Here is a 24,706-nt window from a genome sequence, read left to right as displayed (position 1 = left end):
GGCCGAACAGGCCAACGAAGGTTTTTGAAAAATGGCAAAAATGGAGAATAGATAAAATGGAACTAATGCTCTTATATCCATCCATGTTTTCTTTAAGTACAATGTTCTGCAGTGCATTGTCAAATGATGTTTTAAGTATTTTAATAAGCACTTGCAGACACAAAGAGGTGCTAGTAAAAACAGCCAGTCGTGTCACTGGAGCAATGCGTGGCAGCCTAATCAACCTGCATATTTGAAGTACTGCTGTTCTTTTCTAATCCTCAGATCCAACCCACTGAGTCACAGTATGCTTATGCAACTACAGAAGATCAATCAAATGTGCAAATTAAAATCAGATACTGTTGGGCTGTTAGAATGTTGCTTTTTTTTAATAGTCTTTAGGTTATGAGAAGACTTCAGGAATAGAAGTGCACCCTCTGTGCTGACCGTTTGTTACATCCTTATTTATGATAACAGTCAATAGGGCTTTAACTCAAATAGTATTTTTGAATCCTGTGTTTCACTTTGCTGTTTACTCTCTAGGTCTGATAGAATTCACTGTAAAAGCAAAAGTAGTATTCTTGGTTATTTTCCATTTCATTTCACTCCGCTAATGGACAAAGCAGAAATAATACGTGTTTCCAGAAGTCAGTACAGCTTCAGAATGATCTCTCACTCTTACAGAAAAATCTTCCAGTTAATCTACATATCTCTTCAAATCTCTATAATACACCAGCAGGGAGATTACAGTTTTTGTTTTTAAGAGTAATTTTATATATCTCCTGCTGGGTGGTCTGTCTAGTGCAATAGTCTGTTTCCTACAGCGGCAATAGGAAACGCCCATGGGCTCAGCCACTTTCTGATGTCCCCTCACAGTCAGTCCCCTTGTACTTCTCTACAGGCATTGAATCAGGCATGTTGGAGGGTATGTCCCTGCCTGTTTGCCTTTGTGTCCATTTATGGGCCTGTTGGGCACGAGTATGTCTAATCCCTCATTTACACTGTTGATACTGTCCCTTTCCATGACCACTTGTGGCAACAAGCTCCAGAAGCTCTGTGAGAGGAAGGAAAAAAAGAAAAAAAAAAACTTTTTAATTTTTTCTTAAAAGATGTCTTGATAGTTTCAGACCCTTCTTTCTGTTAATTGATAGAAATTCATTGTCATTGATATGACAAATAACAATTCTGCCTTGACCATTTGTTGCATTCCTTGATCACTTCAGTGAAACGTGTAACCATATGCAGATGGAGAGTCGCTTCAAGTGCCAGTTCTAATTGTTTCAAGACATTTGGAATACTGATGGCTTTAGTTCATTGACCATGCTTTGTTTACTGAAACTTATGTTGTTAAGTGCTTCTCCTTTGAAGGAGAAAGGCTGGTGCTTATTAAAATTTTTGAAAAAGGATGAATTGATCTTTATAATGACACTGTGGGCTAATTATAGTATACTTGAAGACCTGAATATAAAATGTTCCAATTGTCTAAATGTTAATGTGTATGTTAAATATAGTGTGTGTGCCTAAGATTTACTCTGAATTAACTCTGGAATCCAGGTAAATATTATTTGGCTTAAGCTAATTTCTGCTACAAAAAGCAAGTCAATATTAGTTTTGTCCTGTCGTCTATGCAGACTTTAATTGATCAAGTTAATGTGCTCATATTTTATGTCCACTGAACTGAATGTATGTTTTTTTCTTCCCTATCAGCTATTTCCTCGAAGGTGTACGTGGTTATATGTCATGAACAATTGTTTGTTATCAGTATCTGGTAAGTTGCTCTGCCACCTGTGAGTGGTAATATTTGTATACATTTGTTTTCGTATTTGAAGTGTTTTTTTCTAATTTCCAGGTAAAGCTTCTCAGCTATATTCCCATAATCTGCCAGGACTCTTTGATTATGCAAGGCAAATGCAAAAGTTACCTGTTGCTATTCCAGCACATAAACTCCCTGACCGAATACTTCCCAGGTAAGTATGCATCATCAGATAATATCAGAATATCTTAATTCTAAGAGTTCAGGTATGCCTGTGAAAGTCTGGGAATCCCAAATAATTTGGAACTCTGTTCACATGTTCACACATTTCCATAAGTAACTCATATGGGTGTTAGAGTATAGACTTCTAAGTTTACGTGAATCAAGATGTGACTATACTCTTAACAGAGAACTGAGTTTCAGTACATTTTACCTTCTTGTCTGGAAGCCTCTTGCTTCTGGGTATGGGTCTTGTCAAGTGTAGTCTAGCATGGGAAGTCATGATTGTCCCTGTGAAACAGAATCTCAGATTAGTATTGTACCTGCGATATTTCAGTCAGGTAGAAATGGTGATCTTATGTTAGTTACTTGCTTGAGCTCTGGGCACTCTGTTTCCATTCTATTAAAAAAAAAATAGTTGCACTTAAATGCATTTCCCCACCTTACTGTGTTTAAAAAAAAAAAAAAAAAAAGGAGGGGGGCAAGATGATTAAGGCGACCCTTACTGCAAAAGGAATGGGCTGATGGGTTATTTTGAAAGCTGGGAAAAACAGAAGTAGAACACAGATTTGACACTCATCATTGGCAAGTCATTTGCAGGTGAGGGTGGAAGGTATTACAAGGAAATTTGTGTCCCCAGATGCCTTCAGTAATTGTACATGCAGTCCCTCCAACTTTATTTACCACCAAGAGCATGCAAAATCCCAGAGACTGAGTACAGTGTCTACCAAACAAGCCTTAGGAGCCCATTCAAATTCAAGAGGAAGAGATAATAACGTTAATCTAGTTTGCAGATAAACTTCTGGTTCTCAGAGGGCATAGTTAATCATCTTCTCAAGTAATAGGCTTTTTTATTAGCGAATTGTGTTATAGACCTGATTCTCGACTACCTTTGGTTCTGCTGACAGCCTATTAACATTTAATTCTCAGATTCAGGAAAGGCTTCTCGTTCAGTCGTCTACAAACATATAGGTGCAACACTTATCTAAGAATTGTGCTCTTCCTAGAGGCTAAATTCATATTACCTAGGAGATAATTTGTACTTTGAAATGTTGTCTTCTGTGTGCCTGCACCATGGTTCTTCTCCTTTCTCTTCCAAACTAACTTCGTCGGGGTGGCTTTGGCTTGAGGATTTTATCAGCAGTGGACTGATGATCATAATTATTACAACGATTATGTGCGGAAAAAAATCAGACTATGTTCAGCCTGGAATGACTCCTCAGTTAAGTTCCAGAAGGCTCAGAAAATTTCCTGTTCAGTCCTGTCACATCCCAAGAAAAATGCAGCACAACCTGAATGTGCGAGTGCCAAGCTAGTCGTTCAAAGGCAGGACAGATTAATTTAGATAATCCATTTTGCTGCTTTATCCTTTGGCTGTAAGGCGTCAGGGTAGTAACATTAGCCAGGCAGACTACCAGAATTATATTTGAAGTATGTAGAAAAGCGTAATTTTTTTTCCCCTATCAGACCACAAAGTATATTCCGCAGCAAGTTCCTAGATAACACTGTGGTGAATACAACATGAATAATGTAGATAAAGTAAAAGCAAAGTTTTCTGTAGAGAAAATGTGAAGCAAAGTAAAATTCCAAGTCATTATGCGAGGTTCAGTATGGTTGTCTGCCTAATGGTCTAAGCTCAATGTATGATATTTGGTAGACAAGTATTCAGAAGTAGAAAATAAGTCTGCTGTAAGTCTCCTGTTCAGCTTCTTTCCTTTGCATGTCCTTGAGTTGGTCCTTTCAAGATTTTCATGACTTCTCCAGCCAAAATCTGTGGCTAATAGTGTTTTTACACTGCTCAGTCCTACTGCATTACCAGTCATTTCTGGACAGCTTCATTTGAAATGCTATGCAAGTATTTTCCTAGTTCATAGCTTTGACCACAGCATCTACCTATCACTTCGCTTATTCCCATCTTTTCTGCAGCATCAGTCAAATTAGTTATTTTTACCATCTAGGCTACTACTGTGAGCAATCTCCATACAATCTGTAGTCTTCTAGTCTGTTCAGAAGCATTGATTTCCACTTACAGCAAATAACACCATCTCCCCAGCTTATCTGATAATTTTTCAAGCGATTGTTTTTGTCGTTTCTCAGGGAGTGTCCCCTGCACGAGAGATCTTGCAAAGCTGTCTTCCTGTCCTCCTTCAGACCTGCTCTTGAAACTTATGCTGTGTTGCCTATGAAAAGCTTTCATAAAAATCTTAAGGTGCGAGTTTGCAAGGACAGTAGTCCAGCAAGCTATCCAGCACAACATAGTTTTCCACATTCCAAGTCCCCATGTCTTGTCTTGAACTGTAATGTCCTCGGGACAAGAATGGATTTTGTTACCTGTATTAGCATCCAGCACAAGATGCAACAAGTTATAGGTTGACTTCTAACTGCATTCATAATGCTGAATAACTGAGCAGCATCTCAGTGCTTCGTGGAGGGATCGCACTGTGTGTTCTAGGCATTTTGTTTTGAGAAGAAATAAATGTGTAACTTTCCTGGGGGACAAGTACAATTTTCACAGCAACAACATTCTGAAAAGCAAATATATTCAGTTGCTTTAGTTGATTGATAATTCTGTGTTTATCTTGTAGGAAGTTTGCGGTGTCTACAAAAATTCCCGACACCAAATGGTGTCAGAAGTGTTGTGTTGGTAAGTAAAGATCTGCAGTTAATGCCAATAAGCAGTACAAATGGTGGCAGTATTAAGATTTCTGTGTCGGTTTTTGGAGGTCAAGGGAGAAGAGGCTTTTCTGTAATTATGAAACTATGCATCTGCAGACAGTGACCTCATCGTGTTAATCCTTGCATTTAGGCAATGAAAACTTGCCCATTTTTCTCTGTGTTTTTGAAGATAAAGATATTTCTCAAGAAAATGCAGAGAGGCAAAATGCATGTCAAATTTAAGCCAGCCCTCAGGAAGAACCTAATCTCCATGGATGAAGTGACTTAAAGATGTTACCGTCAGGTTAAGTAACCTGACTTACTAGTGGAAGATCCAATGATTTATATTGGATGATAAAAGCAAATAGTGTTTTCAGTTCTTTGGGGACAGTCCCTGAAGACTTCATAGTGTCTTCAAAGTGCCAACTACTGAAGAATTAAAGCTGTGGTGTGTTAAGAATGTTTTAAAGGGAGGAAAGGTAGCTGTGGATGATCTCTTAAATTCTTATCCCTGGGAATGTTTCATCTGGTGTTCCATAATCCAGTCTTTGGTATGAGGAGTTATACAGGAGATTTTCAGTGGTGGGTGAGCATCTGTTGCTTATCCTGATGAAAATCTCCCCAGGATTGCTAAAACATCCTATGTTTGTTATCGCTTCTTTGCCCAGCTCACCTGTTAAAACTTGTCTCTTTCTGGGATACAAATCCTTCAGGGTGTGGTAGGGTGTTAATGATATGTACTGTGTACGTTCAGGCCTTGCCTTAATTGAGGCGTCTAGTCAAGCTGTGAATGTTAATAGATGCTGAAAGGAAAGCTTCCAGTCTCTCACTTCTCTGTGGTATGGATGTTATCTGGGGGATGTGGAGAGGCAGGGATCAGAGCAGGTACAAGCGCTGGCTTTCTGACACTAAAGTTCATTTCAGAGCCCCTTTGTTTTAAGATAACTCTTTGTTAAATGAGGGACATGGGGGTATGCTCCTCTGTATTCTTACGGTTTCTACACTACCAGGCACAGAATTTAACAAGAGTGCTGTGGGAGTTGGCACGATGAGGGCGAGTTCATCGTGGTGCTCAGGGACAGCTTAACCTAATAAGCCTGGAGCGCTTCTTGCATGATGGGCACTGGGAATTTGTGGTTGTAACAGGGGCAGCTGCAAAAGGCAGGACCCCACCTACTGCCTTGCTTACTACGTGCAGCCTGAGTCTTTATTCTTGCTGGCAGCATAAGGATCCCTTTGGCCTGGGGAAAGCAGCAGTGCCATAGGAGGCAGAAAAAGACCAGAAGTTCTGGTCTTGTCTCTCCAGCTTACAGGTGTTGCTAATTGCCTGTTTTGTGGTTTCTGCTGCTGAGTTCAGCGTTACTGAGGGTCATGCCAAGTGTTGTTTGCTGCCTTTTGCAGTTGGCTTGACTTGATGGTGGAGGAGAACTTGGGTTAACGACATTGAGCTTTTGTGTTTCAGATGCCAGTGGATTGTGAGTGGATTTTCTTGGCGGTGGAGTAGCATGAGCATTTTTCATCTATGTAGATAGTGCTGCATTAGATGCTTGTTATTTGAACTCTGTTGTTAATTGCCTGGTGGCTGGCTGATGGTTAGTTTACAAGTTAACATCTGGTCTTTAGATGTAATTGTACAAGGTGCAAAGTAACGCTTGTTGTTCTTAAGCAGTGCCAGCATATCCATTAGGGAGTGAAATTTTGTCATTACTGTAGAATTAAAGTTGTAGAATTCCAGATTTCACGGTGCTTAATTTTTGCAACTTTATTGTCCTCTCTACAATTCTAAATTGATCTCTGATAAAGAATGGAAAAGGAGCAGTTGAATGGAAACTGATGTCACTTTAAAACTGTATTTCATGCTGGTCAAGAAGTGCTAATCAGAAATGCAGTACATGGATTTCAGACTTAGCATTATGGTGCTTGAAAGGCAGCTGAGCAGTTCTCAAGTGACAGTGGCTGTTCGGTTCCTTCTGGGTAATTGTCCATGCTTCAGAGAAAAAGCTATTCCTTAATAGCTTCTCATGATAATTTGGAGAGAGTTTAAGCAAACCACCGTGCTAGAGCATGATACCTCAAATGTTTGTGCCCCCCCTTTTTTAAGTTAATTGTCTAAAGTATTAAATCCCATCTACTGTTTCAAAAAACAAAAATCAACTTTATTTCGAGCTGAAGCGGTGAAACATGCAGCAGCTCTCTTGTGAGAGTTGTTTATTATGGCTTATTTGGCACCAGCTTCTTGCTGTTCATGCCCAACGGAAAGGCAGCCCCCACTCCAGCATGCTCACTGCCACCATTTTCAAAGTATGGATGTTGACTTCTCAGCAGCTTCCCTTCATGAAAGATTAGGGTAGGGATGGGAGGGATATTTTCCAGAAATGTATGAACTTATTTAGTTGAAAATTGTTTATGATTTATATTTGCTTAGTATACTAATGTACCTTACCTCTCCTTTTTGTGGCAGTGAGGAATCCCTACACAGGTCACAAGTACCTTTGTGGAGCACTACAGTCTAGCATTGTTTTGTTAGAATGGGTTGAACCAATGCAAAAATTCATGTTAATCAAGGTAATACTGCAATAAGATCAAATACGCCGATGTTCATTTCTATTTGTCTTGTAGTGATTTGTTATGAATAAGTATAGGCTATTACCTGTGTTATTTAATAACATTACGTAAGTAAATAACTTAGTTATTACCATGCATTGACTTTTCTCACGATTTCTGTTAAATTACATTGCAGATATTTGAAAAGCTATTTTCAATATCCATTTACTGACTCAAAATGTATATAGGAATGTTGTTTTTTCTTTTGTGGTGCACTTCAGTTGAAGAACAAAGCCCTCCTTGCATGAGCATTGCCTTTTAGTTGCACAATAGAAAACTCTCGCTTGCAGGCTGAGGCAAGGCCAAATGGAGAGAGAACAGGGGTTAGAAGTGGGCTTGCTTCCATACCAGAGAGAAGGTAGCCAAATGTTCTGTGCTTTGAGATGCTGTAGGTGCCCAGAAATGTTTGTTTTCTCCCCCTTTGACACCATCAGAAGAAATGGAACCAAGGTGCACTCCTTTATAAGACAGGCAGCTGCTATGACTTGATAAGCCTAGGAAGCAATGGCTTAGAGCCTCCATATCTAAGGGGGACAATCCTGGGTATAGCACTCTTGTCCTCTGTAAGCAGCAGCACAGAGCACACATGATGAAAGGCATCCCATCTATTTTAACCAAATCAGCATGAAGACTTTCTAATCTTCTTAACTTGGGCTTTCTGTATCTGTCTAATACTGTTATCCGAAGAAGTAAACTAAGTCTTATAAAATATACAAAATAAAACTTACTATATGGTTTAAATAGCTAATAGCAACTTGAACTAAACTTGTTTCCCTTCTAATATATATTTTTTGTTTCTTAATCTAGCACATAGATTTTCCTGTACCTTGTCCACTGAGATTGTTTGAAATGCTGGTAGTCCCAGAGCAGGAATTCCCTTTAGTTTGTGTCGGTGTCAGTAGAGGAAGAGACTTCAATCAGGTGGTGAAGTTTGAGACTGTCAACCCAAATTCTACCTCTTCATGGTTTACAGAAACAGGTTTGTGCATGCTGTTGTGATTGCATTGAGAAGTGTTCCTTGCTTGTCTATTAGAGTTGAAGTACTAGAAAGGTAGTTTCCTTTGACAAAACTAATGGTTAAATCATTAAAACGAAGTGATCATGATAAGCCTTTTTTGTTTAAAGGGGTATCTGGTTGTACCTGCTTGTATATGCACCCTTGTTTTTGTTGTTTTTTTTAATGTTTCTACTGTTGAACCAATTGGACTTTTGTTACACTCAGTCTCAAGGTTGGAGTTGTGGTTTCTTGCATTTCCATAAATAAGCCTGTAATTGACTTTTAGCCACTGTGCTGTTCTGTGCTTTACACTGGCACTACGACTTTTGTTTATTTAATAGATTTTAATAGAATTACTCTCTGAGCTATTTCTTTCAAAATCACTGTAGGTGTGGTTTGGCTCTCCTGCAATAAGCTAGTAGGGTCAGAAATGGTGTTGTCAGCCTCCTTTTGTGAGGGGGCATTTTTCTGTTTTGATGTTTATGGAATGAGAAAAGAACTAGAACCACTGGTAGAAGAGAGCCAAGCACCTGTCCGTCACTGGTCTGTGTGCTGTAAAAGTAAGGAGGCCACCTTCGGTGTAACAGTAGAAACTCTTGCAAAGGAAATGTGCTAAGAATTATTTTTCTAGAGTTGCAAGGATCTCTCAAAACATATGTACAGTAGTGAGCCAACCCGAGTTATGGCTTGCAGGTTTAGAAGCAGTAAATAACTTAGTTATTACCAGCCATAGAGTCCTTGTTGATCCACGGTGAATTTATATGTTGCCCTGTGCTGGCATATATGTGTGTATCAGTCTGGCTAATTGGATACTGTGGAATTCAGTAAGTAGTAGTTTCCATTGGAAAGATGCCTGCTGACTTTTTTGCTGCTGAAAAGGATATGTCAGAGTGACACAGCTTAAAGAATTGGTACAAAACCAAAGTGATCAGTGGATGGCCAGTTAATGCACTTACTATGTCAGAGTTGGTGCATTTTATTTTCAAGCTCGTATATATTTATGTGACTGTGACTCCAGCAGAGTCAATAAAAATAGCATGCTGAAGGGAAATTCTTTGAACCATAACATCTTGTTGTCATTCTTCTTTCAATATTGTCTGCATCACTATGTAAATACAAGAATAGTAATCCCTTCCCAATTCCTTTTTTTTTAAAATGTTGGTAATTTAACACTGCATTGTGCTTTCCAGAAATACTTCTTAAACTTCCTTGAGTCGGTTGTGTCTTCCCTTATTGTGTCTGTGTTTTTTTCAATTTATTTAACATTAATTTAAACCCTCACGTTGTATTGGTTTTTTCCTGTCCTCTGCTGGCAGGAAGGCGATAATGCAATCAGAAAGATATTTGTTTAATGAGGAAAGTGTTTACCACATGGTCACAAATATTTTTTTTTGTTTGACATTTGGCATTTATTTGTGAATTCTTTCAAAAAAAAGTCTTTTTCAGACAATTAGCTGTCGGAGACTTACTGCAGGGGCTTGCTTTCTTCCCTTCCCATCCCTCTCCTGTTAGCTTCAGCCAGCGAAGTGCATGTTTCCACATCACATGATGTGTTTGCACAGGTGTATATCCTCCAGTCTTTGTTGCATGCTTTCATCATGGCTATATCCACCGTTGGTTAAGATCACGCATTCGAAATTGGTTAAGGTCGTTAATGTATACCTTCCAAGACACCAAACAGCAAAAGAGAGATGGAGAGGCCGTCTCAAGGAGCACACTTCTGCCATCATCCTTGAGTTTTTTACTTCTCAACAGCACCATGGAATTTATTATGTATTTTAGGTAGCATGCTCTAATTTCTCAACTCTAACAGATTTATTGAGTTTCTATTTTTTGTATGAAAGAATGCCTACAGAATCACTGGCAGCAATGCTGAGTTAGTAAAAGCTGCTTTTTGTGTAATTCTAAAGTTAGCAAACAAATGGACCAAACTACACTTCTCTTTTGAGTTGACATGTCCACTGATCGCTTGCGGGTCAGATCCCCCTGTTTGCTGTGATGAAGATTGCTGCAGTTGTAACCCAGAAGAAAGGAAGGTAACCTTTCCTTTGAAAGTTTGGAGAAGGAAATTGTCCCACAGTTTCTCATATCTGCGGGTGGAAAGTCTAAAAAGAGCAGCAAGAATTAAGTTCTAATTATAAAGGTTCCTAGCAAGATTTAGAAATAACAGCAGAAGAAAAATGGACTGAAACAGCATTCAGATTTAGTGTGAACAGACTCAGATGTATGCGTTTTTTTTGCAACAGCAATATTAAATGAGACGAATGGAGAACAAAAGAACAACAATGTACATGAGTTTGCTTTTGTGACTTGGCTCAGAAAAGGCTGGATTAAGTCCATACTTTAATATTACAGCTTCAGTTTTCTCATCACAGTCAACAAGTTGGATCAGTGGACATGCCTTTCTAACAGAAGAGAAATGTCACTGGTAAGATGATTATTTTAAGTAGATAAAAACACACTAACCCATTAAATTGTCTCAACCTCTGGAACTTCAGTTTCAAATTCATGGTAATTTAGGTTACAAACTAACACTGTCATTTTTTTACAGACACTACAGAGACAAGTGTTGTACATGTAACACAGCTGGAGAGAGATACCATTTTGGTGTGTTTGGATTGTAAGTTTCAGTATCAACTAAATATATACATATGCATGCACATGCATACTATATGTCTTCAAATTAGGTCATATATTGAAGATTAATTGTTGGTTGATGTATTCTATTTGTTGTCTAGGCTGCATAAAAATAGTGAATTTGCAAGGCAGGTTAAAATCCAGCCGCAAGCTGTCATCAGAGCTCACATTTGACTTTCAAATTGAATCAATAGGTAAGTTGTTTTTTGTTATTAGTATTGAATATTTGATTAGATTATTTACTATTACAACACAGAATTACTTGATAACTGTCAAGTCTTTTGGTATGCGAAACATCACATGCTCACTTTGAGCTCGAAGGCTTAGTAGAAGGCTGAGCATGCTGCATAACATGCTTCTCTGGGAGCAATAACTCTGGAGTCTTCCCCGATGAGACTAAATGGTCTGGCAATATGATGGAGACCTTCAGCATGGAAAACCTTAACGCAGCCTGCTTAAACTCTGTGACTCACACGTGGCCAACTCATTCTGCATGTGTGTTCATGCAGTCCATTTTTATAAAGCAGCTCAAACAAAAAATTTATGTACGTCACACTTAACAACTGGCATTGTTTATGTATTCTTGTAAAGAATCTGAATTAGGTTTGTGGAAGACAGAATACATCCATTTTGATAGTTTTCAGGGGGTTACATACCTGAATTACATCACATGCTTTTGAAACCTTGAACTTGTGTAACTCTTGAGGAAGTTAACTCTCACAAACAGAGAAGCAAACAAGAGGGCAGCCCTTTCCGTGTTGAAGCCTCAAACCAAAAGGCTGGAAACTGCATTGCATGCGAGTTTTCATGGTCTCAGAAGCATTTACAGGATGCGTAAGCTTACTGAATGGAGAGGGAGAAAATCCTCACCCTGCCCTAGCAAATCTCCCAGTGATTGTAAAGAGTTTTGAGGGATTAGGGTAGGGAAGAGATGAGGGCACCAGGGCAGGAGAAGGCTGAGTTTGAACGGGGAAGCTCTGCAGAGGTGGGAGTGGATGGAGGGTTAGATTGTTGGGAAGGCAAAGGCAGTTTTAGTTCCAGTCTGTGGAGTGGATGAGAGGAGGGACCCAAGGTTAGGTGATCAGGGGGAGGAGTTGTGTGGAAGACATAGTTTGGAGCCCTGGTGGAAAGAGAGGGACAAGGACAGATGTGTGCGCAGGTGGAGGGTAGCACCAGAAGAGGAAGAACAGTGAGAACAAAAATAGTAGGGAGGTGGAGGGATTTCTTTCTGAGGAGAAGCTTAAAAGTTTCAGGTAGTTCAAACACAAACTCAGAGGAAAGGACAAAAAACACTGTCATGGAAAACGTTTTTTTATGGCTCGTGTTGGTTAGGAATGGGGGAAAGGAAGGAGTAAATGGACTTGAAGCTGCTCACTGTGGGTAGTACCTGTGCACGTGCTGTAGCCCTGCCTCTGCTCATTACAAGTGAGCTGCTGCTGTCCTGTTCTGGCCCAACAAGTGTCTCCAAAGAGCTCTGCTCTAGTTCCTGCATCCTGCCCTGATTGACAGAGGCAGGGTGCTGGATGCAGGTAGAAATAGATTGTTCCTAGAGACCTACATGCTTGTGCCTCTGTCTTTGAGGAACGCCATGGGCCCATTTCCTTTCACAGGGTTCGAATGCAGGTGTCTGTCGTGTGGTTCTGTTTGTGTGACAACGGGAAGGGCTGGGAAGTAGAGGTTTCCGTAAAGCTCCGCTTAGCTGTTGCGTAAAGACCCTATTAACCAACAGATGCTCGGTGACTGAAAAATATCAGTGCAGTATCCCTGTAACTTTTACGCTAAAATTTGATGTATATTTTCAGCAAGTATTAGAATGGGAAGGTGTTTCCTTTTTCATGAGAGGACCATTTTTAGGGCTAAATACTAGACAGAAAGGCCTTTTCCTAGTAGAGTGAGAATGTTTTTAAACCCTGCTCTTTAAATAAGTAGTCTGTGTGCATAAACATAATACAATAAAATATGTATATACAAATTTTGAAATTGCAGCCATATGCTTTTGGCCTTGAAAGTGTTGACATTATGCCTGAAAACTGATTCCAGTGTTCTTTGTTACTAGTCTGTCTACAGGACAGTGTGTTAGCGTTCTGGAAACATGGAATGCAAGGAAGGAGTTTTAGATCAAATGAGGTGAGTACTGCGTTTTGCTTCAAATTCTAGTTTCTAATATAAGTCAAGCTCAAGATAAGTGCATAAAGCTGTGGGCTGAAAAGACTAAAACATTTCAGTAACTTCCGAACATGAGACCTGGAAGCTGAAGTCTCATTCCAAGTCTGTCTCGTAAGCTATAAACTAATTAGACTTGCTGTTCCAAAGAGGAAACCTTAAATGTTGGAATATTTATTGAGAACCAAGAACCTTTTATTCCTTCTCTGGTGGAATGCCGTGTAAAGTAGCTGAGTTGGGGGTGCTGTCCTTGTAACTTGGGTGGGATAAGATGCTCACGTTACACAGGTAGGGGGGAGCAGTGGAGAATCTAGCCAAACAAAACAAATTGTCACGGGTCAAGATTTTTTTCTGCTAGGTGGGCCACACATCTTTTAAAGGAAGCTTCATGAACTGATCAGAAATAATGGAGTGGTGCCTCTTCTCTAATTGGGAAGTGAGCTGACCTGGAATGTTGCAAGCCACGGCTGATATGGAGCTGTACGAGGAGTCACTGTCAAGTCTAATGTACAAAGCAGAAAGCAATAAGAGACCTGGCGGTGATGCCATAAAATGTATCCAAGCCTAATTCTTGGTTTATGTTAGTCTTCAGCTTAAATTGCTTGGAAGACCAACCTCAGTAGTCCCTTAGCATCTCAAGGTGGATACCAGAAATTGGGCTTTGCCAGTAGTTGCATGCTCCAGTGCTGAGCTTTAAGTGTTGAATGAGTTGCCCATTGTTTGTGGTGGGATTTTCTCTCCTCCATGTTTACTTGGCTTTGGAGTCCTTTGAAGTTTTTAGTGCTCATTTTCAGAAGAATTATTTTCCATCTAAAGAGATTAATGTAACGGTTATTTTCTACAATTTCAGTGCAGTCCCTTTTTGCAGCCACTTCAACAATGTCTAAAAATTGGATCAAACCATTGTAAATACCTTTACAACTCCCTTTTTCCTGCTGTAAACTTTGTGCAACCAGGTGTTAGTGAAAACACTGTGCTTTGCAGGATTTTCCTGAGTATTTTAGTTTGAGTATTAAAGACTGCTTATAGACTTAACCAGCTGTTTCATCAGTGTCACATTTGCTGAGAGATCGAGCTCATTATGACTAGTTGTATTTTAATGTACACGTAGAGTCACACCATGCCAAACTTAGATACTCCACATTGTTACACAACTCCATTTATTTGCACAAAGCCACAGCTGACCTTATCTGTGCTGACAGTAGTTCTGGTCTTTGTGGCAAGTTGGACCAGGGACTGAAGTCAGACTGCTTTTTTATTTCCAAATTTGCAAATGCTTTTTGTGGCATTTGTGCATGTTTGATCACCAGGCGTGATTGTCGTTTTCCCAAGAACTCATAATGTTGAGCTGCAGCACCCCTGCTGTTAGCACAGACCGTGAGGAGGAGATGACGCTGCTAGGCACTTCTCCAACTCCAGACTGCTGCTAGCAGCATTCTGCAAGGCTCAGCGTATTACTCCACCCATTGGCACTCAGTAGCTCTGATCCAGTTGTGAGAGGACGTGCCCCAGAGTGCTGCAGCACAAATGGATGCTTTATATTGTTTATATAAACCATAAGGAACACTGTCATCTTGGTTTGTTGTTGTCAAGCCAAAGCCAGCACCTAAATGAAGAACAGACGGCAGAACTGAGCTGTTGTCAGAAGGAAAGCCACCCAAAACTTATTTTTTTCCGTAGAACACACATAGGGTAAGCTCTCAAGCCTTTTTCAACTCTTTATCTCTCCTGGCTGTACTAGTACATTCATTACTTTGTGTGAATTTCTTGTACTGTGTGCTAAGGTAATTAAAAAAAAAAAGAATAAAAATGACCAACCTAACTTTGCAGCACATTTATCTTTGAAGACATTGTTAGTGGAGATGCTCTAGTCTAATATTAGCCGGTCTAATTGAAGATAATTTCACCTACTTGTAAAGTTGCTTCACCTTTTCGTTCCGTGGCTGTGACATTCCACAGTGGCTTGATTTGATTGATTGGGAAGAATGAAACAACAAGGAACTGTCTGAATTCTGAGACAAGACACTCAAAAAGCAGGAAGTAACTTTCTTAAAGTGGGGAACTTCGCTGATGTGAATTAAAATTCTTTTCTGAGTTTGCTGTGCCAGAAGTGAATTCACAAAGTCAGCTAATGCTGCTAGGACCTGGGAAGGAGAGAAAAATCTCTTCTGTCCTCAAAAACGTGAAATGTGGCTGTGTAGAAAGGGATCTTTGTAAACACTGCTTCCCTTTCACAGCGTGATTTGATATCCTTTGGAGTATGCAGTGCGCTTTGGTTGACTTTAATTAATAACGTGCTATTTTCTTTGGTATTCATATCATCATAAAGATGCATCTCAAATACAATTCACCAGCAGTGTACAAAGCTCTATTGCACTAGTCTGAAATGTCAAAACACTATATTTTCTTTACACAGTGGGCATAAGTGCCACAAGTTCAATTGTTTCCTTGTTCGGGTTTTCAGAAGATGAACTTCCTGCATCGCTATTATGATTCAGAATTTCAACAAAATGCATAGGTATTTCGTGTGTCACTTACCTGACCCATTTCAAATGTCTACTGTAGGGTGAGACAAATGACACCCTCACAGGTACCTATTTCAGTCATGGCTGTAAAGAGAATTGCACCAGTAGTAGCTCAGGTGCTGTGCTGAGCCTGTTGATTGCAGTTGCTACCAGAGGAACTCGCATAACATGGCAGGAATTAAAACAAGCAAACCACCACCACCAAAAACCACGTAGATCTCATTCAAGACTGATAGTTGCATTGAACTCTCTAGCTACCTTAAATGAGCAATAAATGGGTAACATCAGTCATAGTCAATTCTTTTTTCTAGGTTGATTTTAAAAAAATTAAAAATAAAAATGTGCACTTAACATGTAAATACTTGTTTTATTTTTGTCTAGATCACACAAGAAATTTCTGATAATACAAGGATATTCAGGCTTCTGGGATCTGACAGGTATGAAGAGAAGTGAGCATGGCATGCTAAAATAGAAGAATGTTTTCCTCCTACCTTGTGGAAGGTCTTTCTGCTTGTTTCTTGCGATTCCTTTTCTAGCTATCTTATTCGTTCCTTTGTGTACATGTCCACCTTTCAGTCTTTTAAATTTACTTCTTTCTTCCAAAAAAAAAAAAATCTTCTGAAAGTGTGGGCTTCTAGAAGTATTCAGCAGCAGTAGGAAGCTTGTACTTGGCTGCAGTTACAGTCTCCAGGAGTGTCTTCCTTTTTGCACCATAATTCTTTTGTTTAACTTGTTGAAATCTTTACTTTCAGATGCTCTGCTGCAGTAGCTCATCGGTATCTACCTCTTGAGAAAAATGCAAAAAAAAATAATAAAATAATAAATTTAGATGTCTAACTTTCTCCCTCAGGAAGGAGCTCTAACCGTTGTCTTCTCAACAAGACAGCCCAGGTCTTGAAGAGCTCTTCATAATTTTTAGCGTAGCTGTTCTTTGGTGTTTCTTTTGCAGGACACAAATGCTGTGTCTGTCTGACCCATCAGATATAAGCTTGCCCAGTCAGTCACTGCTATTTTAGGAGTGTCACTGACTTCCTCAACTTTCTCTGCCCTGCTGTCGAACTTTGTACTTCATTAACAGCCATGAAAGCAGCAGATGTTCTGTCTTCTGGGGAGTGCATGCTGACATGGTGGTTTCACCAGTAACATACTCATGTGCAGTGCAAAGCCAGATTTTGATTTTGGAGAATTGCCTGTCTTATGCCACTTGCAGGAAACGCACTTTCTTGTTGCATCGTGGAACTACCAATAAGCTTCGCAGCAACCAGAGGCTTTCCTCGTGTTCTGTTTGCCCAAGCTTGATGCGCAGCCCTGTAATTACCTCTAACGTCAGCGGCACTGAATGGTGCTGTGGCTTTGTCAGCTACCTACCTCATGGCAGTTTTTGCTGGCTGGGGGTGCAATACCTGGTAGCTTTTTGGTAATGAGTAATTGTAAGCAATACTCATCTCTGACCTGAGGGTTTTACTCTCCCTGTGCCAGCGAGGTGTGCATGGAGCTCGGCTTTGTGTCACTTCTCAGTTGTTGAGAGACAGCACAGCTCAATTTAAAAACAAGCCTGGCTTCAGAATGGAACATGACATTGCAAGTCATTGCCTTGGAGAAAAATGTCCTTTTCTTCAAGCACTGTTCCGTCTATTTTCATCCTGCACTAATAGTCTCCCAAATCTGAGACAATGTTTGAAGACTTCATACTGCAATAAAGCCTAATTGCAAATTTTTCAGACCTCGTTTTGGTTGCAGGTCTGTCACATTTTGTGCTTGAGCTGTGAAACCTTTGCCAGTAACACGTCATTTCCTAGGCAGTTCGTAGGAACTGGGGTTCTGAGAAGCCAAGAAACCTGGCATCAGTGTGATGAAAGCTGGCATGTTATTTTCTCCCAGTGAGCAGGGAATCCCTTGTGGCATGAGGTGTTATTCCCTTTGTGGAGCACATTTGGCAGAGCATTAGTTTTGAAGCAAGCAACCTTTTTTTGGGTGAATCCACAATAGCTGGATATGGATTTCTCACAGCCTACCTTCTCTTTGGGGGTTGTTTGTGGAGAAGAATTCAGTACACCCTGGTACACTGAGCGGTTTTAGCAGTTCTTGCCTGATTAAACATCTCAAATAGTTTGTGAAACTGCCTTAGGATTGCTGACTTCTCTCCTTTGAAGAGAGTAGTCTGATGTAGGATATCCCTTAAGGCCTTTGCAGTGGTAGTAGAGATCCATCTAACTCTGTGTCCTGTCTCCAATGTTGGCCAAAAGTGGGTGGCAAGAAACGAGTACAAGAGAAAATTCTGCATATAATGATGCATTCTTGAAGAATTCTCTCAGCTCACAATTTTTAGTGTCTCTGGGACTTGGAAGGAAGTTTCTGTGGATTTAGGGACCATAGATAGCTTACACGGGCTAAGGGAAAGGCTAAAATTGCTCACGGAAGAATGGACCATGGTCATCTGTTGTGTCCAATGGCAAGGGGCAGACTAAGGACTTCTTGAAGTGGAGCCTGTTTAAGGGGTTAGCTTTGCAAGACTCCAAGGAAGCACAAGCCCAAGCAGTAGGGAGTGATGGAGCAGGACCTTCCTCAGAAGCCCCTGCTGAAAAGACAAGAAGTGAGAGGTATGCGTTGCAGCAAAGGAAGTTTCAGCCGGATAAAAGTGGGGGTATAGTATCATGCTGAGAGTGGTAAAACACTGAGTAGCAGCACAGAGAGACTGAGAGATCTGTGGAGGTGTTCAGACCTTGCCTGGTCAAGACTCTCAGCAACCTGAGCTAGATTTGAGTGGGTTTTGGACTACAGGCCCTCCAGGGAAAGAGAAACAATCTCTGATCAGGTGGACAAATTGGTGCTGGGAAAGAATATTTGCAGTTCTATCCAGGGCTGTTTTTAAGTGAAGGTTAACTTGACTTTGTTGCTGTTCTACTTTCATTTTAGGGTCGTGGTGCTGGAGAGTAGGCCGACAGACAACCCAACAGCCAACAGCAATTTATATATCCTGGCAGGGCATGAGAACAGTTACTGAGAACAGCGCACGGCAGCTCACCATGACAAGATAGCACTCCTGCTGCAGCGATCATGGCTGGCTGAAATTGCACAAAAGCTGCAGTAACCCGACTTCAGTTACTTTATAATTTATTGTGGCATGAGAGAAAGACGAGAGTTGTTTGTGGTATGGACACATAAGCATTAAGATACCACAGAAGTGCTTAATTTACTGTTATGTAATCTTTGTACATATGCAGTATTTTTCAGTGAAACTTCGTGCTGAAGACCTACACTGACTTTTTGTAGATAGTAGTCCTCCTGTTAAGTACAAGTGTCTTACCTGTACAGATGTAAAAGTCACTGAGGATGCAAAAATGAAATCGGGGTACTATTTTAAAGACTTGTCGTGTGTTTATTATAAAGTGGGATGCTAGCAACAAATATAATTCATTTAACAACACTATTGTATTTTATTATATGTAATTTACTAATACAAATAAATCCTAACTTTTAGAAATTGTAACCAAGGCTGTAATCAGATTACAATCTTGTTTTAATTTTGATGCAACACACTGGTGTTCATGTTTGCACAACGTATTGAGATGTGATGTATTTAGTCACAAAGGTAAGCTGTGACTTTGTGGATATGACTTGGGCTTCACAGTTCCCTTTTTTTTTTTTTTCCTTAAGTTTACTCGGGTAGTTTTCTTTGTGAAACAAACCAGTTAAACACCTGTATTTTTATATTTAATTAAAACTCTTTACGATTACTTCTCTATGCTTGAAAACAATACTTTCTGGATGGGTGTCAATCCCAGACTAGTGGTACCTTCCTGTAACACTGCAATAGGTGTGTTTGAATTATTAGTGTATACAATGATAAAAATTAGTATTACTGTTCATCTTACTAAATAGTTTCATATCACAATGAAAAGCAGCAACATTCCACATTGTGGAAATGGCTCAAAGATGTTGTCATTTTTGACTTTTTTTGGCCTTATAACCATTTTCACACTTTTTTTTTTCAATTTAGGATGTTAACATATGGCCAAAATAATTTAGTTACTACCTCATTCAAACAATACAATGGTTACTACGCATCACAGGAACTTAGTTTTGATCAGAAGTATTTTTGATTGCTATTTTCCAATGGAGTATGTAAATGCCAAGTTTTAGCAAAATGCACACATTTGACTCCTTTTTTGTATATGTTCTTTATATTTTTTTGTGATAATATACACTAAAACCAAACTAAATTTAAAGTGATTTATGGCCTGCATTATTGTTGTGATTGGTAATGCTTTGAAATATGTTCCCTAATGTATATAATGTAAAATAAACTTTTTTTAACATGTTGTTGTACAAGTAGATTACCACCTGCACTAATTTCCACATAAGACTAAAATCTGTTGATGGAACATACTCAGTCTTGATTTCTGCTATTAAATGTTTGTGCCAAACACAGACGCTGAGCATTTCGGAATGTATGAATGATCAAGCTGCTGGAGGTCTGCTGAATTTAGACTAGCACTTGAGGGTAGGTATTATTACTCTTGCTTCCCCTTAAGCAACAAATATCTGTGTTTTGGACACACCTCTCCAAATTCCAACTTATTTGTGTTTTTTTTTTCCTTACAGTAACTTGGCCCCTCCTCTCTTGGTTGCGAAATTTGATTTTTATTCTTTTCAGCATTGTTGTTTTTTGTTTTTGTGCCTATGAGTTGTTGGCTCTGCTGGCCCCATGTCTCGCCTTGCACTGAACCTCAGTTACGCCTTGTGGGAGAGGTGGTGACACCAGCCCTGCTGCAGAGAAGCTCAATTCTCAGAAAAGGCAAGAAGTTCTGGGTGTTTCACAGCACATTTGTACTGCTGCTGCTCAAGGGGGGATTTCCATCCTCCCTCCTGTGGACTATTCTTCACTTCAACATGCGAAAAGTAGCAAAATTTTAACAAAGTACAGTATGGCTGATGTACAAATGAGAGCTCCCTCCTCTTAGGTTTCTGCAGCAGCTTGGGCCCACTGGTTTGTTGTTTGGGACTTTTGGACCACTGCTGAACTACAGGCAACAGGAGCTTAGGGAAGATGGTTTTTATTTTGGTTGAGCATTTTTGGTACAAGGTTGCATGCTGGGATGCAGCTGGAATTGATCACCAAAGTCAAGGAGGACAGGGAAGTGGGAAGGGAATTGTTGTGCTAGGACAGGCTGTCTCAAATTTACTGTTACAGCCAAGACAACTTGGCTCCCATGTGCTGCTTTCCAGACTGGAATAAGAGGAAGAAGTGAAGGGTTCCTGCTTTTTTTTTTTTTCTTTTGAGGGATTATGCTGTTGCAGGAATTGGGGTCTGTGCTGGAGAGCTGGCTCTCCTGCAGGACAGAGCTGCTCAGCAGGGAAGCTGCCCTGTGCTTAGCCCAGGAGATGAGCAACATGTAGAGCAAGAAGTCTCTTTTTCTACATTTGCAATTGCCACAAACAGAAACCTTCCTCGAGCTTCCCACTCGCTGGGAGCTTCCAAAACACCTACCTTGATGTCAGATGGGGATCAGAATGTGCGTGTGGCTGGCTGAAAGGAGCACGGCCAGAGCCAGGAACACAAATCACAGGCCAGATGAGCTTATAGCAAGACATCTGTCTATAGCTAGTTCAAATAGCTTCTCTGGCAGCTTGAGTGGCTTCCCGTTTTCTCTCTCCTCCCAGCCCCTTCCACTGTGGCTGCTATCGTTGGCTTCTAGCTATCGGTCCTTGTTGCTAATATGGGGAAGTGCACTGCGATGTGGCCGAGCGATAGAGCACTCGCCAACCTGGCAGCCAAGCTGTGAGCAGCGCAGGGGCTGAGGTTAGGTCCCACCTCAAACTGAGCTTCTTGAAGAGAAGTGAGAAGTGGGGTTGTTCAGCTCCTTTGCAGAAAGGAAAGCCGAGCAAGCAACCACAGCCTTGCACCAACAGCCCAAGTCAGGCCTGCTTGGGCAATACTGGGTGCTCAGGTGGGAGACAGAGTTTCCTTCCTGCCCAGGCTCCAGCATTGTCCAGCGGGGGTTTTAAAATGGGCATTGGGAGCCAGGAGCAGGAAGGCAGGCAGCTGGTGCTGATGGATCTGCATGGAGGGGCAGCTCTGACCTGGGGTGTCTCTGGCCTCACCAAACTTCTGAACTGTCCCAGTATATCACATTTCCCAGTGTTCTTCTGTTTGAAGGATTGAGATGCTGTAGGTCATTTACTGGTATTTAGGAGCCTTAGACCGAAAACCTGGGGCCTTCATCTCCAGAGAAGGACTGGCGAGTAGAGCACAAGTGTAATTTTACACCCAGCGCTGCACATATTTGATAGCAGCTGAGGTGCTACGCCTCAGGATTTAAATGCTGACAGACTGAATTTTCACCATACAGTGGTGAGTGCAGCAGCCTGCGAGATGCTGAGATGGCGCCCCTGAATGTGCCAGCAGCCTGCTAGGCCAAGCAAACAGCTCTGAGATGTGAATACCCCCTCCTTTCATCATGGTCCCAGCGTGTTCAAAGCAGAAGTCTGACTCCTTCAGACAGCAGTATTTGTCTGGAGGAGAAGCGCCAGAGGCGGAGCTGTAGGGTAAAGATGTCTCTTTCTGAGAAGCTCCATCCATTATATGTTGAAGTGCTGCTCAGCGTCTCGGGACCATCTCCTGTCCTCAGAGCACTTCACAAACACTAATTAAGTGAGCCTCCCAATGTGCATGCCATTCCTGACAGGTGTGTGCGTGACCAGCCCTTGAAACAAAAGGGAGACTCCACAGTCTCTGCCCAAGCAATCTGTGTGGGTACCTCGCTCTCCTTCCAGCTAGAAAGCTGGCCCTAAACCATCCTTCCAGCAACCTGCAAAGGTTTCCACATCTCTCTCCCTCTCTGTGGTCCCAGCAGCAGCACACTGTATCCTCCTCTGGTCCTCAGGCTGTCCCTGGCTCCTCACCTTGCAGAACAGAGCACAATGAATCTGCTTGTGGTTTCCAGCCCCCTCCTCCTCTCTCTGCCCCGCTTCCCCTCCTGCCAGGCCCTGCACACCACCATGGACTTTGTCCTGCTTACACCACAGGGCATCATTTATGTTCCAGCTTTGTTTTTTCTGGCCTTTTTTCCCACTTTTTACCCCTGAGGCTGTTCTTGTGCTGCTTGAACGCTGACCTCGCTACATGTGAGATGCCTGCATCTTTCTAATGACAGGTGACAGAGCTCCCCGGGGCACAGTAACACTGCCTCACCATCTCCAGACACCCCAAAATGGGACCTGTCTCCTTGTGCCCATGAGGAGCCCAGCTGTGGCCTGCAGGCAGCAAGGCCTCGGGGCCATTGCGAGTAGGATACATGTAGATGCTTGCTGGGGATTGACTCCTCCAGCACAACTCAAGTCTGAAGTGGATCAAACTCGAATATATACTAAGTTAGTTTGCAGATGATGCTAAATTAGGAGGATCTGTTGACTCCTTCCAGAGTAGAGAGGCCTTGCAGAGAGATCACAACAAATTAGAGGGCTGTGCAGTCACCAAACACGTGAAAGTCAACAAATGTGCCAGATCTTGCACCTGCAAAGGGGCAACCCTGGCTGTACGTACAGCCTGGGGGATGAGAGGCTGGAGAGCAGCCCTGTGGAAAGGGATATGGGGGCTCTGGTTGATGGCAAGTTGTCTCTGAGTCTGTGTGCCCCGACAGCCAAAAGGGCTGAGCACATTCTGGGGCACATCAGGCACGGCATTGCTAGCTGGTCGAGGGCAGGGATTGTCCCGCTCTGTGCTGGTGGGGCCTCACCTCAAGTATTGTGTGTGGTTTTGGGTACCATAGTGTAAGAAGGACGTGAAAGTTAAGAGTTCAAAGGAGGGGTACAAAGTCGGTGAAGGGTCTGGAGGGGAAGATGTAGGAGAGTGGCTGAGCCCAGAGCAGGCTGAGGGGAGGCCTCATGGCAGCCTGCAGCTCCCTCACAGGGGAGCGGAGGGGCAGGCGCTGAGCTCTGCTCTCTGGGGACAGCGACAGGACCCGAGGGAACGGCATGGAGCTGGGACAGGGGAGGGTCAGGCTGGGGGTTAGGGAAAGGTTTTGCGCCCAGAGGGTGGTCGGGCACTGGGACAGGCTCCCCAGGGCGGTGGGCACGGCTCTGAGCCTGACGGAGCCGAGGTGTCTGTGCAACTGCCCTCAGACACGGCCAGGGCCGGCTTCAGGCGCTGCTCTGTGCCAGCCCCGCCCGCGCTCCCTGACGGGGCTCCGCCACCGCCACCCCCACGGCACCCCGCGCGCGCGGGGAGGCGGCGCCCCCGCGTGACGTCACGCCGCCGGGGCGGAGGCCCCCGCCGAGAGGCTGCTGGGCCGCGGGGGCTGCGCGCACGCGCCGCGGCCTCCAGCCGTGCGGCGGACGAGCGGAGCCCGGAGGCGCGGGGAGGCGGCGGCGGCGCTCGCGCTCCCGACCCCGCCCCGGCGGCGGAGGAGGCCCCGCGCCGCGTGACCCCCCCCCCTCCCTCCATCCCCTCCCGCTCCGCCGCGGGTTCGACCCCCGAGAGCCCGTGCGGGGGGGATGCGGCAGCCTCCGCCGCCTCCCCCCGCCGCTGCGGGCCTGCCGCCGGTGGCGGCGGCGGCGGCGGCGGGAGGCCGCGGGGCCTCCTGGTGAGGTGAAGCGCCGGGGGGGGGCCGCCCGCCCGCTCGCTCCCTCCCTCCCTCCCTCCCTCCCGCCGCGGCCTAGCGTCCCCGGCGCTGCCCCGCCCGCCCGAGGCCCCCGGCGGGCCGGGCCCGGCGGCACCATGCAGGCGCAGCCGCTGCTCTACGAGTTCTTCAGCGAGGAGAACGCGCCCAAGTGGCGGGGGCTGCTGGTGCCCGCCCTCAAGAAGGTTGGTGAGGCCCCGGGCACGGTCTGTCAGCGGGCCGCGGGGCTCCGGGAGGGAGGAGGGGGCCGGGCACGGCGCTGGGGGGGTGCTGAGGGGGTTTGGAGCGGCCCCCCCCCCCCCCCCGATACCCAGCAGAGAGGGCTGGGTGCCCTCGGGGTGGGGATGGGGGTGTCTGGGGGCTGGGAGGAAACTGTGGGGGCTCCTCAGGAGGGTGTTGTTTGGGGGGGGGGGGCTCCTCTTCCACTTGTGCGCCCGGAGCTCGAAAGCAGAAGGCTTTTGAAGCGGGAGGTGGCTGGTGCTGCTGCTCAGACTGCCCTCGGTGCTTTCCTAGTCTGACACGGCGACGTTTTACAAGTCTACGTAGCTCTCAC

The 24,706-nt window shown here is 43.2% G+C and overlaps 2 protein-coding genes across 5 annotated transcripts in view; both read left to right on the top strand.

Annotated features, from left to right (window-relative positions):
- Window positions 1-19,861, top strand: part of MAP4K3 (mitogen-activated protein kinase kinase kinase kinase 3) — an 81,295-nt gene extending 61,434 nt beyond the window's left edge. For 2 of the 4 annotated variants that reach the window (XM_035552893.2, XM_035552890.2), the window contains 10 exons: window positions 1,687-1,747; window positions 1,835-1,946; window positions 4,537-4,595; window positions 7,068-7,171; window positions 8,018-8,189; window positions 10,759-10,827; window positions 10,946-11,038; window positions 12,901-12,971; window positions 15,914-15,969; window positions 18,449-19,861. In XM_035552893.2, coding sequence (XP_035408786.1) covers window positions 1,687-1,747; window positions 1,835-1,946; window positions 4,537-4,595; window positions 7,068-7,171; window positions 8,018-8,189; window positions 10,759-10,827; window positions 10,946-11,038; window positions 12,901-12,971; window positions 15,914-15,969; window positions 18,449-18,536 — 885 coding nt within the window. In that variant the 3' untranslated portion in view covers window positions 18,537-19,861. Of the gene's footprint in view, window positions 1-1,686; window positions 1,748-1,828; window positions 1,947-4,536; window positions 4,596-7,067; window positions 7,172-8,017; window positions 8,190-10,758; window positions 10,828-10,945; window positions 11,039-12,900; window positions 12,972-15,913; window positions 15,970-18,448 lie in introns of all 4 variants that reach the window. The other 2 variants (XM_035552891.2, XM_035552889.2) reach the window with 1 other exon arrangement.
- A 4,364-nt stretch (window positions 19,862-24,225) lies between these two features.
- SOS1 (SOS Ras/Rac guanine nucleotide exchange factor 1) overlaps window positions 24,226-24,706 on the top strand; it is a 49,143-nt gene continuing 48,662 nt past the window's right edge. Inside the window, exon 1 of the mRNA XM_035552902.2 lies at window positions 24,226-24,338. Within this exon, the coding sequence (XP_035408795.2) occupies window positions 24,252-24,338 (87 nt within the window). The 5' untranslated portion in view covers window positions 24,226-24,251. The remainder of the gene's footprint in view (window positions 24,339-24,706) is intronic.

This window comes from Cygnus atratus, chromosome 3, assembly GCF_013377495.2.
Source record: "Cygnus atratus isolate AKBS03 ecotype Queensland, Australia chromosome 3, CAtr_DNAZoo_HiC_assembly, whole genome shotgun sequence".
In the NCBI taxonomy this organism is placed as follows: domain Eukaryota; kingdom Metazoa; phylum Chordata; class Aves; order Anseriformes; family Anatidae; genus Cygnus; species Cygnus atratus.
This window is presented reverse-complemented; position numbering and strand designations above follow the sequence as displayed.